Here is a 16,687-nt window from a genome sequence, read left to right as displayed (position 1 = left end):
CAGCTTCCCGGAACACAGCTGGGGCTCTCGTCTGTGATGGGGTCATAGTCCCCAGCAGCTCCCTTCCTTCTTGTATCCCTCCTGCCCTGCTCTCTGCGCCCGCCTGTCCCTTCGCTCCTCGCTCTGACCCCACCGGGCACCTGCCTCTCTTCCTCAGCCCCTGGGGCACAGCAGTTCTGCTTCCTTCTCTCGACCCGAGCGGGGGGCCTGGGCATCAACCTGGCCACAGCAGACACCGTCATCATCTACGACTCGGACTGGAATCCACACAATGACATCCAGGTCTGTGGCTCTGACACCACAACCCTTAGGCAGGCCCTTGCCGCCCCTGGTTCTGTGGGCTCTCCACCCCCCCCCCCCCCGCCGACTGTGTCTCAGGGTTTCACCTCCCCCTGGGCCAGCCTCATGGAATCCCAGCCCCGAGAGGGGACCCTGGGGGGTGAGTTTCGGAAGCTTGGCCCTGCCCCTCTGGATCCCTCATTGTGCCAAAGAGGAAAGGCCCAGGGAGGACAGGCAGCGCGTGCAGGGACACAGGATGAACTGTGTGCCTGGTAATCCCCGGTCTGTCCCGTCACTCTTACGACCAAGGCCATGGAAGGAGGCAGGAGGAGGGAGTCCTGGGACCCGGAGGGAGCCCATCTGGGAGGAAGCAAGGGAAAGAGAGTGTGTGGGGGGGAAGCCCACGGGAGACGTGATGATGGAGGGGGCGGAAGGGGCTGGTGAGGAAGGGTGGGAGGGTTGAGGGGGGAGGGGTTGTGGGAGTAGAGACGCACACTGTTGCATGGCCACCCCTCCCGGGGCAGGGATGGACACAGACACGCTCATGTCCCCCGCACACGTGTGCACCAGGCACAGTCAACCCCCCCACAGAAGCACACTAGGGTCATGTCATGCAGATACCTAATGCGCAGAGCCCCAGACATGTCCTACATCCCGGGCGGCTTCTGGGCCTTGCAGTCCTCCCGAGGCGGCCGTGCAGTCCCGTCAGCGGCTCACACAGCCCATCTCCCCATGACGGCCGTTATGGAAGCCCCTTTGGCTTCCACACATCCAGCGCACTGGCCCCATTGCCCCCTTGCACACCCCCTGCCCACCCACAGCATGCCCTGCTCCACCCGGGCAGGCACCCAGGCCTACCCGAGACCACCCACAGTCAGGAAGCCAGCACGGCTGCCCCGACACGGGCACATTTCCATGGGGTCACATGCGGAATGCCCATGCAGGCATTCATTCCATGAGGAATGTCCCTGTGAACCCGTGTGCACACCCCTTCTCCCCCTGGGGTGGCCGGCCCCGCACCCCCAGCCCCGGGCCGAGCCCCGCGCCCTGAGCCGCAGCTTGCCCCCAGGCCTTCAGCCGCGCCCACCGCATCGGGCAGAACAAGAAGGTGATGATCTACCGCTTTGTGACGCGGGCCTCGGTGGAGGAGCGCATCACGCAGGTGGCCAAGCGGAAGATGATGCTGACCCACCTGGTGGTGCGGCCCGGCCTCGGCTCCAAGTCCGGCTCCATGACCAAGCAGGAGCTGGACGACATCCTCAAGTTCGGCACCGAGGAGCTCTTCAAGGACGACGTGGAGGGTGGGCGTCCCTGCTGCCCAGGGGGTGGGGGCTGCTGCGGACCTTCACTCCCTTCCCAGGGCCTGCGCGGGACCCCCGGCCTCTCCTCTGCTCCCTGCCTCCTGGCCAGGGGCGGCCTCTCCGGGCACCGCCCCCCAGCCCTGCAGCCCCTCTGACTCTGTCCCCCAGGCATGATGTCTCAGGGCCAGAGGCCTGTCACGCCCATCCCTGATGTCCAGTCCTCCAAAGGGGGAGCCTTGGCTGCCAGCGCCAAGAAGAAGCACGGCAGCACCCCGCCAGGTAGAGGCGAACGCCGCTAGCTCCCCGCCCCTCCTGCGCTTCCAGTGGCTGTTCTGGAGAAGAAGGGTTTCTCCCCACCTCACTCCATCCTCTCTGCGTTCTGTCTGGCTCTCATGCCTGCCCCCACTGGCCCCCACTTGGGTAGCCGCGGACCGGCGGGTGGTCAGGTCATGCCCCCCGGGCACCATGCCTCTCTTCCTCAGCCTTCTGCTGGGGGCTGAGAAGGGCCAGGGTCGGGAGTCTGTCCCTGCGGGGTCCCCACGGTCGGACCTGGGCACCCCCGTCTGTCCCTTCACTCAGCACCCTGTCTGCCCCAGGCGACAACAAGGACGTGGAGGACAGCAGCGTGATCCACTACGACGACGCGGCCATCTCCAAGCTGCTGGACCGCAACCAGGACGCCACGGACGACACGGAGCTGCAGAATATGAACGAGTACCTGAGCTCCTTCAAGGTGGCGCAGTACGTGGTGCGGGAGGAGGACGGCGTGGTAAGCCCCGCCCCTGTCCGCAGCAGCCCCTCCCCTCCCCGCCGCGGCCCCGCCCCTCCCGCCGCGGCCCCGCCCCTCCCGCCGCGGCCCCGCCCCCTCCCCGCCGCGGGTCAGTCTCCATTCATCTCCACCCAGCAAACCTTGATCTCCCGAGGGCCAGCCCCTGGGCCTCTCCTGAGTGGCCTCTCCACGTCCTCCTCTAGTCCCACCGCCCTCAACGCAGACTCTAGGGGTTAATGATCGTTCAGGAAACCAGGAGCCTCCCGAGGGCAAGGGTGGGGCTTATTCAATTCTGTACCCCCATGCCTCACCCAAGGCCAGAAAATATTTATGCCCTGAGCAAATAAATGAATGAATGAATGAATGAACGAGCGACTGTGACAGGGCAGGACGAAGACCATTTGGGGCTGGGGTGATCAAGGAGGCTTCCTGGAGTAGGCAGGCTTCCCGGTTCCTCCTTGAGTTCCCAGAGGGTAAGGTTGGTGGAGGCAGCACGAGGCTCCCGTGGGGCAGCGATGCCCACTGCTGCCCCCCGCCCCTGGAGCCACGGGACCCTGTGCCTGCGGGTCCTGCCGTCAAGGGCCCGTGCCTGTGTCTCAGGAGGAGGTGGAGCGGGAGATCATCAAGCAGGAGGAGAACGTGGACCCCGACTACTGGGAGAAGCTGCTGCGGCACCATTATGAGCAGCAGCAGGAGGACCTGGCCCGCAACCTGGGCAAGGGCAAGCGCATCCGCAAGCAGGTCAACTACAACGACGCCTCCCAGGAGGACCAGGGTGCGTGGCCCCCGCAGGCAGGAGTCCCGCGGACACCGAGAGTAGGGAGTGTGGGGGCTTCTTGGGGAAAGGGGGCTTGGAGCAGGTGTGGGCTGTTGGCTGTCTGGGAGAACTGCATGGATAGTGGTCCACTGGCTTCTGACCTTGGGCCAGCCTCAGTTTCCCCACCTGTGAAGGAGGGATGATGATCAGGGTATGGTACCTTAGTATGTAGGGTGGGGCAGGTGGGATTCATTGAGCTCAGAGGAAGTTCCCCTGAGGCTGCTGGCATTGTCACTCCCTCCTGGGCTGCGGTTAGGGGCTCCGGGTGTTGGGGGCTCACTCTATGCCTGTCCTTGTGGCCCTCACAGAGTGGCAGGACGAGCTCTCGGATAACCAGTCTGAATACTCCATCGGCTCCGAGGATGAGGACGAGGACTTTGAGGAAAGGCCGGAGGGGCAGAGTGAGTTTCAGGGCCAGTGACCCTGGACTGGGGCCCACCCAGACCCGTGTCGGGAGGCTGATGGTCAACCGGGGGTCCCCTGGGAGCACCAGGACAGTCATCCATCTTTTGGGGGCTGTCGTGAGGGATCCTCCTGCTGTCCCTGGGTGAGTCAGGGTGTAGGGGGTGGGGTCAGGCCACCTGGGGCTCCATCGAGTGTTGTGCTGGGACTACTTCCCAGGTGGACGGCGACAATCCCGGAGGCAGCTGAAGAGCGACAGGGACAAGCCCCTGCCACCTCTTCTTGCCCGTGTGGGTGGCAATATCGAGGTGGGCCCCCCCTGCACGCCCCTTCCCCAGCTCCCCTTCCCCTTCCTGAGTACAAAGAGCTCACCCCCGCTACATCTTTGGGGTGTGGAGCATGGGTGAAGGCAGGAGGGCCAGAGTCTTGCCCAGGGTCGCAGCCGTGTAGAGGTGGGGCCAGGAGTGGCCCTGGGTCTGGGCTCTGCCCTCCGGGTCCTGTCCCCGCTGGAGGCCCCGCCTTCTCCGTACTCCTCCCTGCCTCCTCCCCTCTGGAGGCCTTTCCCCCCCATCCCTGAATTCTCTGCTCCTCCCTCAACTCCCTGCCCCCCCCAGGTGCTGGGCTTCAACGCCCGGCAGCGGAAGGCCTTTCTGAACGCCATCATGCGCTGGGGTATGCCGCCCCAGGACGCCTTCAACTCCCACTGGCTGGTGCGGGACCTACGCGGCAAGAGCGAGAAGGAATTTAGGTAAAGGGGCTGAGTGGCGGCCCAGGGCGTAGCTGCCCACTGCAGAGTGGCCAGTCTCCCCTGGGTCAGAGTGCGCAATGGGCATCCTTTTTATCTGGAGGATTCTGTTGTCTGGCTTCTCGTGCCGGGGGACCAGGCCCCGGGCAGGGCTCATTTGTAGAAAATAGTGACCAGCCACCTCTGCTAGACCAGATCCCAGGCAAGCGCCATCCTAGAATCTCCCTTCCCAGGGAAGGCCCCGCTCTGTCCTCCCTGGGGGCCTGAGCCAGCGGGCCAGGCGGGGAGGCAGGTGATGGATGACGGCTCTAGCCAGGGGGGGTCTGCTGGCGGGGGGGGGGAGTCCTGCCAGCCCTCTCAGAGGGTCCTTGCTGGCCCCCCACTCCCTGAGCCCCAGTCCCCCCCCACCCCAGAGCCTATGTGTCCCTCTTCATGCGGCACCTGTGTGAGCCGGGGGCTGACGGCGCAGAGACCTTCGCGGACGGCGTGCCCCGTGAGGGCCTCTCGAGGCAGCACGTGCTCACCCGCATCGGGGTCATGTCTCTAGTTAGGAAGAAGGTGGGTGAGTAAGCCTTGCCCGGGCCTTTCCTGGCGGGGCCCCCCCACCCCGTGGCCCTTGTGCACGCCCTGAGGCTCAGCAGGCAGAGGGCACGCGTCCAGCTCGGAATGCTGAGTCAGGCTAGAGGGATGGCTTTGGAGGCCTGTCTGAGTGGGGGTGGGGAGCTGGCGCGGGGGGCGGGGAATGGCAGGTCGCAAGGCAGAGGACACACGGGGAGATGGGGGTGCGGGTGGGGCCTGGTGCAGCGGTTTGTGGTAAGAAGTGCATTCGATTCAGCCTTGTGGGGAGCTGCCGTTCATCCCATGCCTGGGACACCCCAGACCCACCAGCGCCCTGAGGTCCCGAGATCTGGGCTGAGACCACCTCGCTCTCTCCTTCCTTGCCTCCCGCCCCAGGTTCAGGAGTTTGAGCACGTTAACGGGAAGTACAGCACCCCGGACTTGATCCCCGAAGGGCCCGAGGGCAAGAAGCCAAGCGAGGTCATCTCCTCCGACCCCAACACGCCCGTGCCCGCCAGCCCTGCCCACCTCCTCCCGGCACTGGGCCTGCCAGGTCTGGGCTCCCACGAGTGGGGGAGGGCACCCGGGTCACGGCGGGTGGCAGGGCCCCCGGAGAGCCTGGGTCCTCCGCATAACCCATGACGGTCCGCCTCCCTGTCCCCCCCAAGCTTCTGTCTGCAGAAATGTTGCTCTCCTCAGACTTTCTCTTTAACGGCTGGTCCCATATCACAACACAGTCTTTAAAAACTTTTTACTGTCCGGGAGCTCTCCGCGTACCCAGCGGGTCGGGCGGCCTCCAGTGCTAGAAAGTTTTCATCCCCCAGAGAAAAACGTGTACTGTTAGCAGTCACTCCTGGTTCCTCCCCTCCCCGCAGCCCCGGGCAGCCACTAATCTACTTGGGGTCTGTGGGTTTGCCTGTTCTGGAACGATATCCTATGTGCCTTCTGTGCCCGGCTGGCTGTGTGTCCCAGGTCCGTCCACGTTGTAGGGTGGGTCACGGTGTTGTTCCTCTTTGTGGCTGAATACGACTCCGCTGTATGCATGGATCTTAGTTTTGTTTATTTGTTTGTCGGCGGATGGATTTGGGGTGGTTTCCACTTTCTGGCCGGTGTGGGTATTGAGAGGGGCACTGCGAGTGGCGCGCGGCTGTGAACGTCTGTGTTCAAGCGAGGACACGTCTCTTCCCTGCGTAGCTCTCGGGGTGTTGCTGGCATGGCGGGTGTGGATGGCGGGGCGGGACGTGTTGAGGAACTGCCGGATTTTTCCATCGGGACCGCGCCATCTCACATTCTCCCCGGCCACGGAGGACGGTTCCGGTTCCCCCACATCCTCACCAGACGTTTGTCATCTGACTTTTTGCTTGTAGCCGTCCTCACGGATGTGAAGAGCTGTCCCCCCGTGGTCTTGGTTTGTGTCCCTCTGATGGCTGAAGATGTTGAGAATTTTCCAGGCGCTTCTGGGCCACTTGTGTCTTTTCTTTGGTGAAATGTCTTTTCAGATCATTTGGTCTTCTCTGTGAGTTATTTGTCTGAGTATCTTTTGGGTGACCCATACGTTTATTGGGGCAAAGCATCTTCTTCCCTCAGAGGAACCTTGAAGGCCTTGGCACTGACCTTCTGCTGCCCAGGTGACACGTGAAGTCCTGGGAGCCTTTGCCTCCAAGGACATACCTGCTGCTTCTGGGCTCAAGTGTGCCCTTGGGATTAGATGGGCCTGGGTTTGCTCCCTGGCTCTCTCTGGCTCCTGCTTTCTCATCCGTGATGTGGGACAAGTAGTGCCCTCCTCCCCGGGCTGCTCTGAGTACGAGAGTCCCCGGCTCTCGGCCGTGTGTTGAGAAGTGGCTCAGTGTGGGAGGGCACGTGGCTTGTCAGCCAGCCGGAAAGTGGTTCCCGCATCCAACTGTTGCGGCTCCTAGGCCTGCCCCCGCCACCGTAGCTCCTGCTTTCAGAAGGGGGCCCTGCTCTGGGCGGCCCCGTCCCGTCAGCCTGTGGCTTTGGCCTCACCGGGGCCAAGGTCTTCCGAGGACCCTCATGTCTGCAGGCTTACTGTGGGGTGTCTGGCTCACCTGAACTTCTCCTAAAGGTGCTTGGCCCAGATAGAGCCACCTGGCACCCTTGTTTCCTGCCCTTCACCCCCTGCCTGCCTATCTCACCTCTGTCCTTTGACCTTTCAGACAAAATGGAAGCCCAGCTGGGCTACATGGATGAGAAGGAGCTGGGGGTTCAGAAGCCAAAGAAGCCCCCAGAAATCCAGGTATGGAAGGTGCTGGTATCTAGGCCCCTGGGGGCGGGCTGTGGGTTGGGGGTTGGGTCTGGGGAACCCTCTCAGCCCTTGCTTGGGTAGTTGGAACCCAGGCCTCTTGGCCCCACGTTTGGGCCTTTGGGTTTTGGGGAGCAGGTTGGGAACACAGATGGGCGCCTGGAGAGGGAGTTTCCAGCCCAGTGACTGTCCCCGGCCCTCCATGCTGTTGAGGTCCCAGGCCCTGCTGCATCCCTAGCCTGTCCTCCCCAGGCCCTGCCGGCTTCCCTGGACAGAGTGGAGGTCGAGGACAAGCACGAGGGCTCGGATGGCAAGGAGCGGCTGGAGGAGATGGAGAAGGCCCCGCCGTCCCCAGAGCAGCTGCCAAAAGGTACGGCTTCCCACGGTCACCCCCTGCCCTCCCTGCCCAGTATAGCCTCTGGCCTTGGCAGCCCTGGGCGAGAGGAGGGCGGCCAGGGTGTGTTCTCCTCCATCTCTCCCTGGCTGGGTGGCGGGCTCTGTCCTAGCGCCATAGGATCCCCAGGATGAGGAAAGAGGCAGGGGCTCCGGTCTCTACAGTGGATCTCAACATTTCCTACGGTGCAGATTTCGGGGGGCTATTGGGCTGTCTTTTTATTAGTGATTTCTAGCTCTGTTGCCCTGTGGTTGGGACACATGGTGTTGATGAAACCTGCTTCCCGGCCTAAATGGTCGGATTTTGTAAACGGTCACGTGTGCTCAAGAAGAAGGCCTACTCTCTTAATTGCTGCATGCAAGGTTCCAAATACACGCCTTAGATCATTATGTTGTTCAAGTTTCTTACAGCCTTACTCATTTTTGTTTGATCTGTCAAGTCTGAGAGACCTGCTTAGCATCTATAACTATGACTGTGGGTTGGGGTCTTTCTCTTTGTAAGACCAGAGTGCGCCTCATGTTGAGACTGGGTTGTTAGGTGCATATTGGTTTAGGTTTTTTGTATTTTTCTGGGGAAGTGTGCCTCTTATATAACGACCCTTTTATTCCTCCTGATACTTTTTGCTTTGTTTATTTTGCTTGGATGGATCTTATTTTTGTTGGGTTTATATTTAGTGTATGTTTTTCTGTGCTTTTACTTAAAAAAATACAGGTACACACACACTTTATTGTTCTATAATGATGCAGGATACAGTTCACCCATTTATTTTATTTTATTTTTTTATTTTTAAAGATTTAATTTGTTTATTTTAGAGAGAGCATGAGCACCAGCAGGGGGAGGAGGGGCAGGGGCAGAGGGACAAGCAGACTCTCCCCTGAGCACAGAGCCCATTACAGGACTGGATCCCAGGATCCTGAGTTGTGCAACCATCAGCACAAATAATTTTAGAATGGTTTCATCACTTCAAAAAGAAACTCCATGTCCATTAGCATTTATTGCCCATTTCTTCCTCTTTACCCCAGCCATCACTTGTCTACTTTCTGTCTCTCTGGATTTGTGTGTTCTGGAGATTTCATTTAAATGGAATCATAAAATAGATCCCCTTTTGTGTCTGGCTTCTTTCGCTTCATGTTTTCCAGGTTTAGCTTCATTCCTTCATCCTTTGTATAAATATCCTGCATTGTATTTATCCAGCCATCGGTTGGTAGAGATTTGGGTTGTTTCTAATTTTTGGCTGCTGTGAACATTTATGTACCATTTTTTTGTGTGGACATCGGTTTCAGTTCTATTGTATCACGTAGGAGTGAAATCTCTGGATTGTATGGGAACTCTATGTTTAATATTTTGAGGAACTGCCAGATTGTTTTCTCCAGTGGCTGTACCATTTCGCATTCCCATCGGCAATGTACGAGGGTTCTGGTTCGTCTGTGCCTTTGACAATGCTTCTCTCTTTCTTTTTAAAAAGGATTTATTTTTTTGAGAGAGAGAGAAAATGAGCACACAAGTGGGGAGAGTGGCAGAGGGAGAGGGAGAGAGAATCCCAAGCAGACCCCTTGCTGAGTGAGGAGCCCCAGGCAGGGCTCAATCTCACAACCCTGGGATCATCACCTGAGTCAAAATCAAGAGTCAGGCACTCAACTGACTGAACCACACAGGTCCTCTGGCATTTGTCTTTTGATTATAGTCATCCTACTGGGCGAGAAGGGGAATCTCAAAAGGTTTTGAGTGTTTCCCTTATGCATAAAGATGTTGAGTTTCTTTTCACGTCCCATTTGTCTATCTCTGTTGGAGAAATGTCTCTTCAGGTCCTTTGCCCGTTTTTAAATTGGGTTATTTGTCTTTCTATTACTGAGTTATAGAAGTTCCTTATAGACACACGTTCCATATCAGCTATATGTTCTGTAAGCATTTATTCCATTCCTTTACTTTAAAACACTTTTTCTTGAAGTATGGTTGACACTCATTCCTTTACTTGTAAGCTGTGTAACTACATTTTTGGTATATTACTTATAAACAGTGTATAGCAGGATTTGTTATTTTAAGTCCAGGTACAAAATCTTTATCTTTTAGCTGGCAAGTTTGATCTCTTTACATTTATTGTAATACTAGGTATTCGGATGTATTTCTACTCTCTTCCTTCGTGCTTTATGTTGCCCTTGCCTTCTTTTTCCTCCTTTCTTGCTGTCTCTTGGATTGATCAGGCTTTCTTTACATTTCCCTTTCCCCCCGCAACTCCCTCAGAAAGTTTATAGTCAATCCTATTTTATACTCTTAAGCTTTTAACATGTGTCCCTCTTAAATAAGAGAAGGGCTGTGGGTACCTCCCTTCCCTTTTCATGTGCTGCTGCTCGGTGTCTTAGTTTCAACTTGTTTTCATTTCCTAAATGTGTTGTGGTGCCTATTTCTAAATCTTTAATCCTTATTTAGATCTTACCATTCTTAGCAGTTTCGTGTTTGTTTCCTTGTTCATCATTGCTTCCTAAAGTACACCCTTTAGTGGTGCTGTCAGCAAATTTCTGTGTGTGGGGAATTCTCTCATTGTGTGTTATTTTTCCCTTTACTCTTGAATAATAGTTAGCAAAGCACAAAATAGGAGAAGGGTTTTCCCTTGGCACTTTTTTTTTTTTTTTTAAAGTGGGCTCCACACCCACTGTGGAGCCCAACATGAGGCTTGAACTCATGACCCTGAGATCAAGGACTGCACCAAGATCTGAAGAGTTGATGCTTAACCGACTGAGCCACCCAGGCGCCCCTTCCCCCAGCATTTTGCAGATGCTTATTCCGTGTATATTTTGGCTTCCACTGTGCCGAGAAGGCTGCTCTCAAGGTAATTGTTGCTCCTTTGTGGGAAATTTGCCTTTTCTATCTTTCCTGACATGCTAAGACCACTTTTAAGACCTTCTGTTTGTGTTTGGTTATGTGTGGGTTCACTATAGTGAAATTTTTACTTATCTTTGCTCTTACTTATCCTATCTTGCTTGTGACTGCGATTTGTAAAGCTAAGAATGATGTCTTTCGTTAGTTGGGAGAAAATTCTCAGTCATTTCCTCTTTGAGTATTGTCTTTGTCCCCATCCTGTTTGTGTTCTCCTGGCCTTCCTACTACTTGTCCATTCCTTCAATCATCCAGTAAACCTGCATTGAAGGCTGCCGTGTGTTGGGTGCTACCCCGGGGACACCAGCAGTGCACCCAAATGACCACAGCCTTCACACAGAGTTTGTTTTTAGTGGGGCCGGCAGGCGATCAGCAATAAACAGAAATATGTCTTTGTTCAGCAACAGACTCTGAATGTGATGAAGAAAAGAAAGCAGGTACAGGGTTAGCCAAAGGTGGTTGCAGGTGTATCTTTCACGTCTTTTACTTTTTTCTTGTCTGTCTCTCTTGCATAGCCTTTTTTTTTTTTAAGCTTTTATTTATTTGAGAGCGAGAGCATGTGCATGTGTGTGAGTGCACGAGCAGGGGGGAGGAGCAGAGAGCGAAAGAGAGATAAGCAGAGTTCCCTTTGAGCACAGAACCCGACACGGGGCTCGATCCCAGGACCCTGAGATCATGACCAGAGCCGAAGACAGACTCTTAACTGACTGAGCCCCCCTAGGTGCTCCTCTATAAGGCTTTTTGAGTCATCTTTAGATCTAGCTTCTGCTTTTTTCATTATACTGTTTTGTTTCTTCATACTTTCCATTTGTGTTATTTTCTCTGGCTACAAAACAAATCGTTACGATCTCAGTTCTTAAAGCAACACCCATTTACAAACTTAGAGTTCAGTGGGTCAGAAGCCTGGCTTGGTGCGGCTGGGTTCTCGGCTGAGGGTCTTGAAAGACTGACCTCAAGGCGTTGGCTGGGCTGAGTTCTCTGGCAGCTCAAGGGGAAAAATCTGCTTCTAAGCCCATTCCTGTTGGCCGACGTCAGCTCCCTTGGGTGGGGGCTCGAGGCCCCATTTCCTTGCTGGCTGTCAGATGGGGGTTGTTCTTAGCCCTTGGAAGAGGCCCACATTCCTTTCCCACTTGGTCTTCATGCTTCAAGGCAGCCATTGTGGCCAAACCCCTCTCATACTCTGAATCTCTCTGATGTTCTTTTCTGTGACTGGTTGGAGAAAACCCTGCTTTTTGAAGGCTGGTGTGATGAGGTCAGGCCGCCCCAGATAATCTCTCTCTTGGAAGGTCACCTGTGCCCCATCCCATGCTCCACTTGTGCTCCGGGGCCTGGAAGTCTTGGAGGATATCTTTGATTTTGGCAGTGAAAATGTTTAAAATGTTAATGATTGTATATTTTATTTCTAGAAGTTTTAGCTGTTTTTTTCTAGTTTTGCCTTTCTTTGTGTGTCTTATTTGTGTGACTTGACTTACCATGGATTCTCATCTTTCTTGTTTCTCTCTCTCTGGTGCATAGATAAATGGTTTCTGAATTTTGCTTGGCTGCCTCTCTGTCGGGGGTTGTTTTATCCATGGGAACCCCGTGTCACCTGAGTAGCAGGAATGTCCCTGTTCTATTTCCAGAAGCCCTGGGGCACGCAGTCCCCCTGGTGGTCTGGCTGCACCCTCCCTGCTGGGTGGTTGAGATTCCGCGGTCACGGTCACGGTCACGGTTATGGCAGCGCGGCCGTCAGGCATTGGATGCAACTTCCTCTCTTTGGCTGAGTGCACAGGGGCTGGAGGGTGTTGGATTCTGGTCTCTGGTCTTCGGGGCTTTGCAGTCTCATCCTCCCTGTCTGGGTGTTGAGATGCAGCCCCAGGCCCCCCAGGCCTCTTCCTGGCATCCACTCACCCCTTCCCTTTATGGCACTGACAAGTTCCTTTCCTCCTTGTGAGCTCGCTGTGTCTTCTTCCAAGGGGATCGGTTTCACCTGACATTTCCGGGTGTTCATAGAGGGTTCGTGTTAGTGAGGTCCTGCCGTGGTGTCAGCCCACGGACTCCTCTGTTGATCACTGTGGCAGGGAGGATTTCGAGACTGTGCCTTGAAGAGTTTGGGAGTGGGTGCTGCTGGGGGGCGGTGAGAGGGAAGGGGCAAGCTGAAGGGTGTCGGGGGGTCCGTGCCCCCCATCCCTGCCTTCCCCGAGGACCCGTCCTTGATGGCCCCTCTCGGACTCCTCGGTGAAGTGGTAGGTGGGAGTCCGTGTGTGGCTCCGTGGGAAGTTGGAAAGCCACTGGCCCAGGGTCCCATTGTCTGTCCTGGGCCTCTCCCTACTTTGCCAACACCCTTTGTCTTGCAGAAGAAGTGCTTCCCGAGAAGGAGAAAATTCTGGACAAGCTGGAGCTGAGCTTGATTCACAGCAGAGAGGATGGCAATGATTTCAAGCCAGGTTTGGGGCTCTTTTTTTTTTTTTTTCAATGTTTGGGGCTCTTGTGTGTGCTCTGCCCTATGTCCCTTGGGCTCTTGAGGGCATCATCTGGACCCCGATGGGCCTCCTGCAGCTTCCGTGGGCACCACCATCCATCTGTTAACCCCCTCCCACCCCCGAACCAACTGGAACTGGTGGGTGGGAGCCTGGGCTCCTCAGCCCTCGGCCGGGGGAGACGCCACCCCTCTCCTAACCCCTCCTGCGGCCCCAGCCGCCACTGGGAGAAAGGAGAGCTGGTCACAGAGCTGGGCCTGGAGCATCTGGGGCTCAGTCAGAGACTTTGTGTACCTGTAGATCCTGGAATGTTCTGGAATCCTCATCCTCAGATCAGATCCCCCAGGACAGCACTGCTGGCCATGAACCTCATGTACACTTTTCAGAGCGCTCTGCCCTGTGTTCCCAGGGTGTCCTGATTGAGTGGGGTCGCAGCACCTGGGCCTGGAGCCCATCCTCCCAGCTCAGGGCAGAGAGAGCGGCTGCTGGTTTGTCTGTCTGTTTGTCTGTCCCTCTCGACAGTGAGCCCCTTGGGGACGAGGAGACATGGCTCCCACTTGCCTTTGGGTCCTCAGTCCCCAGTCCTTGGCAGAGACCCCCCCTGGGCAGCACTTTTCGGATGGGTGAGTGAATATGGGTCTGACCTCCTGTAGAGGACACCAAAGTGGAGGAGAAGGAGCCCCTTGAAACACAGCAAAATGGTGACAAAGAGGAAGATGAGGAGGGGAAGAAGGATGACAAGAATGGGAAGTTCAAGTTCATGTTCAACATCGCAGACGGGGGCTTCACAGGTATTGGGCTGAGGTGGTGGGCAGAGGGCTGGGGTGGTGGCTGTCACGGGCTTCCTAACTATGCGGGTCCTGGGAGTTGGGCAGATGGCTATTTTATACTAAACTGTGAGTGGCTGATAAAAGTGCATTATATAACCTTTCCTGGGATTGCTGCACTTCTAGGGGTGGGAGGTGGTGGGGGGTGAGGAAGAGACTTCCCTACCTGCCTCTCTGAGGGACCGGGGGCACCTCATTCTGCTCCCCTCGGCTGGCTTCCCAGAGTTGCACACACTGTGGCAGAATGAGGAACGTGCCGCCGTGTCCTCGGGGAAAATCTACGACATCTGGCACCGGCGCCATGACTACTGGCTGCTGGCGGGCATCGTGACGTATCCTTGGCCAAGGCCGGCCAGGCAGGACTCCGGCTTGTTCCTCTGTGGACCTCAGGGAGGGGCATGGGGTGTGTGGGGTGAGGAGTCAGGAGCCAGGTGCTGAGGACGATGGTGATGGCGATGGTGGTGGTGACCTTGGCGGGGGCCCGTCCCCTCCTGCCCAGTGCCCGCTCTGTCCACACAGCAGCCTTCGAGGGACGCCAAAGTGATTCCCATTACACAGGGGAGGAAATGATGCTCAGAGAGGCCACGTGACTTGCCCAGGGACACACAGCTAAAAAGTCACAGCCTGTCCCCTTGAGTCCACCACAAACCTGCCTAATTCCTGCCTGGTACACACCTCACCTTCTCCCAGCCAGGACGTCTGAAGTGGGGGGCATTGCCGTTTGGGGGGGCTTGTACTCATCCATTCAGTCTTGATTGCTGGCCTCCTACCGCCAGGCAGGGAGGACACAGCCCTGAGTAGCACCCCCAGTCCCTGTCTGCCCGGGGCTCACATCCTCCTGGGGACATTCGGAGAGTGTTGTTAGTGTGCGGCGTGTGGCGTTCAACAGGATGGGAGCCGGCGAGGAGCGAACGGAGTGCTGGGGGCCGCGGCCGCATATTCTAGTAGGTGGTCAGAGGTGACGTGTGAGCACAGACCTCCCAGGGGCACGGGGGGGGCCACACAGCTTCGCACGGAAAGCCCCTCAGCTTTTTTTTATTGTGTGTCCTTGTTCCCTTGCCGGCCCTCGGGAGGACCCTTCCTTGCCTCCTGCCAGCTTCTGGTGGTGGCCGTCAGTCCCTGGGTCTCCGGGCAGCTGCCGTTGCAGTCTCGGCCTCCGTGGTCACGTGGCCTTCTTCCCGGGTGTCTGTGTGTCTGGGTCCACATTCCCTCTCCTTAGAAGGACAGGAGTCCCTGGGTTCGTGCCTGCTCTCGTCCAGGATAGCCCCTTCTTAACTTGACTACATCTACAAAGACCCCATTTCCAAATGAGGGTGCGGCCACAGGTGTGGGCGTTGGGACTTGAAGTTTCCGCCCTCCGGGTTGTTAGGACGAAGGGTTTGGTCCCCAAGGCCTGGGTGCCGCCTGGGCCCCTAAGGGCACCTGCCCGTGTCCGCTGTCATGCCTTCATCATCCCATCCCCTCGCTCACCTTGCCTCGAGGTTAATCTGGTCCGAAAGCACGAAGCCGGGTTGCTGAACCCAGGCTGGTTGCCCCTCCCCCTCCCGCCTCCCACCACAGCCGGGTTTGCCCTTGACGGTGCCCCACTCAGGCACGGCTATGCCCGCTGGCAGGACATCCAGAATGACCCGAGATACATGATCCTCAATGAGCCCTTCAAGTCCGAGATCCACAAGGGCAACTACTTGGAGATGAAGAACAAGTTTCTGGCCCGCAGGTTCAAGGTCAGTCCCCTAGGCCAGAGCCCGCAGGGGAGGTACTGCTGCAAGAAGGCAGATTACACGGGATGGGGGTGCGGGGCACGCGGTGACGGACCAGCAGCCCCCTCCTCACGTATCTGGATGTGGGCCGGGCTGTCCACCATGGTCAGTCATGGAGTCAATCAACAAACAGTGTGTTGGGTCCTTGATCTGGGCCAGGTCCCCTTGGGTGAGTGTCCCTGCCCTGGGTGAAGGGGCCGAGAACCCAGACTGGTGAGAGCTCTAAGGGGGGAGCTAAGAGCAGAAAAGGCAGAGCAGATGGGTGGAAGCGTCCTCCTCCCCCCTAGCTGCCAGGTCCGGGGCCTGCGGGTGGGTGGGTGCTGCGGGAGGAGGGGCGGGGTGGCGCTCAGTCCCTCCTGCCCCCTCCCCCAGCTGCTGGAGCAGGCTTTGGTCATCGAGGAGCAGCTCCGGAGGGCTGCATACCTTAACATGACCCAGGACCCCAACCACCCTGCCATGGCCCTCAACGCCCGCCTGGCCGAGGTGGAGTGCCTTGCCGAGAGCCACCAGCACCTGTCCAAGGAGTCCCTTGCCGGGAACAAGCCAGCCAACGCCGTCCTGCACAAGGGTGAGCGAGCCCGCTTCCCAAAGGCCGGCCCGCCTGCCTTCCTCCTGTCCCGTGGGTCCTGGGCCCCCGACGCAGCCCTCGATGGGCCGGGAGCCAGGCCCGAGGGAGAGTATGACCTCCTCCAGGATGGGCCAGTCCATCATCCAGCCCCGGGGACGTTGGGCCCCGCCTCCTCTGGACTTGTTCTCAAAGTCGGCCTCCTGTAGGCCCTGGGCTGGGGGTAGGTAACACAGACGTCTGCTCCACTCACCCACTCTTGCTTATCAAGCCCTGACGACAGACTTTAAACACGGCATCTCTGTAACGCTCGTAATACCCTTGAGCGGTAAGGTTTGTGAGCCCGTTTGAGAGGTGGGGATGTTGACACCCAGGGGGCAGAGAAATTGCCGCAGACCTCCCGGGGTTCAGACCCTTGGCTCCTTGCTGCGGATCTCCGGGAAGCTCCTAGGCTGGTTGGAGGGGCGGGGGGAGCCAAGGCCAAGCTCCACGAGAGCCCTGGGCTTGCTGGACTCTGCTGTGTCTGGGACACGTCTTCTGAGGCGGTGCTGGGCCGGGGCCGCGGGCCTCCCTAGGAGCTGGGGGGCTGGCAGAGGGCCCAGCGGAAGCCCGGTTTCTGGCTCTCCCATCCGCAGCCCTTGGGCCCCTGGGGAAACCTGCTGCTCGCCCTGGAGGCC

General features: G+C 57.5%; 1 protein-coding gene across 2 annotated transcripts in view; it reads left to right on the top strand.

The window, feature by feature from the left end:
* The window catches only part of CHD5 (chromodomain helicase DNA binding protein 5), a 59,020-nt gene that overhangs the window by 37,752 nt on the left and 4,581 nt on the right, over positions 1–16,687 (top strand). For both annotated transcript variants that reach the window (XM_082686730.1, XM_082686731.1), the window contains exons 22-38: positions 158–282; positions 1,349–1,580; positions 1,749–1,859; positions 2,177–2,349; positions 2,950–3,124; positions 3,475–3,567; positions 3,788–3,876; positions 4,183–4,316; positions 4,727–4,871; positions 5,268–5,424; positions 7,046–7,125; positions 7,384–7,501; positions 12,736–12,825; positions 13,512–13,649; positions 13,909–14,017; positions 15,277–15,409; positions 15,818–16,013. In XM_082686730.1, the coding sequence (XP_082542856.1) occupies positions 158–282; positions 1,349–1,580; positions 1,749–1,859; positions 2,177–2,349; positions 2,950–3,124; positions 3,475–3,567; positions 3,788–3,876; positions 4,183–4,316; positions 4,727–4,871; positions 5,268–5,424; positions 7,046–7,125; positions 7,384–7,501; positions 12,736–12,825; positions 13,512–13,649; positions 13,909–14,017; positions 15,277–15,409; positions 15,818–16,013 (2,298 nt within the window). The remainder of the gene's footprint in view (positions 1–157; positions 283–1,348; positions 1,581–1,748; positions 1,860–2,176; positions 2,350–2,949; positions 3,125–3,474; positions 3,568–3,787; positions 3,877–4,182; positions 4,317–4,726; positions 4,872–5,267; positions 5,425–7,045; positions 7,126–7,383; positions 7,502–12,735; positions 12,826–13,511; positions 13,650–13,908; positions 14,018–15,276; positions 15,410–15,817; positions 16,014–16,687) is intronic.

Source organism: Mustela nivalis (genome assembly GCF_964662115.1).
Source record: "Mustela nivalis genome assembly, chromosome: 10".
In the NCBI taxonomy this organism is placed as follows: Eukaryota; Metazoa; Chordata; class Mammalia; order Carnivora; family Mustelidae; genus Mustela; species Mustela nivalis.
This window is presented reverse-complemented; position numbering and strand designations above follow the sequence as displayed.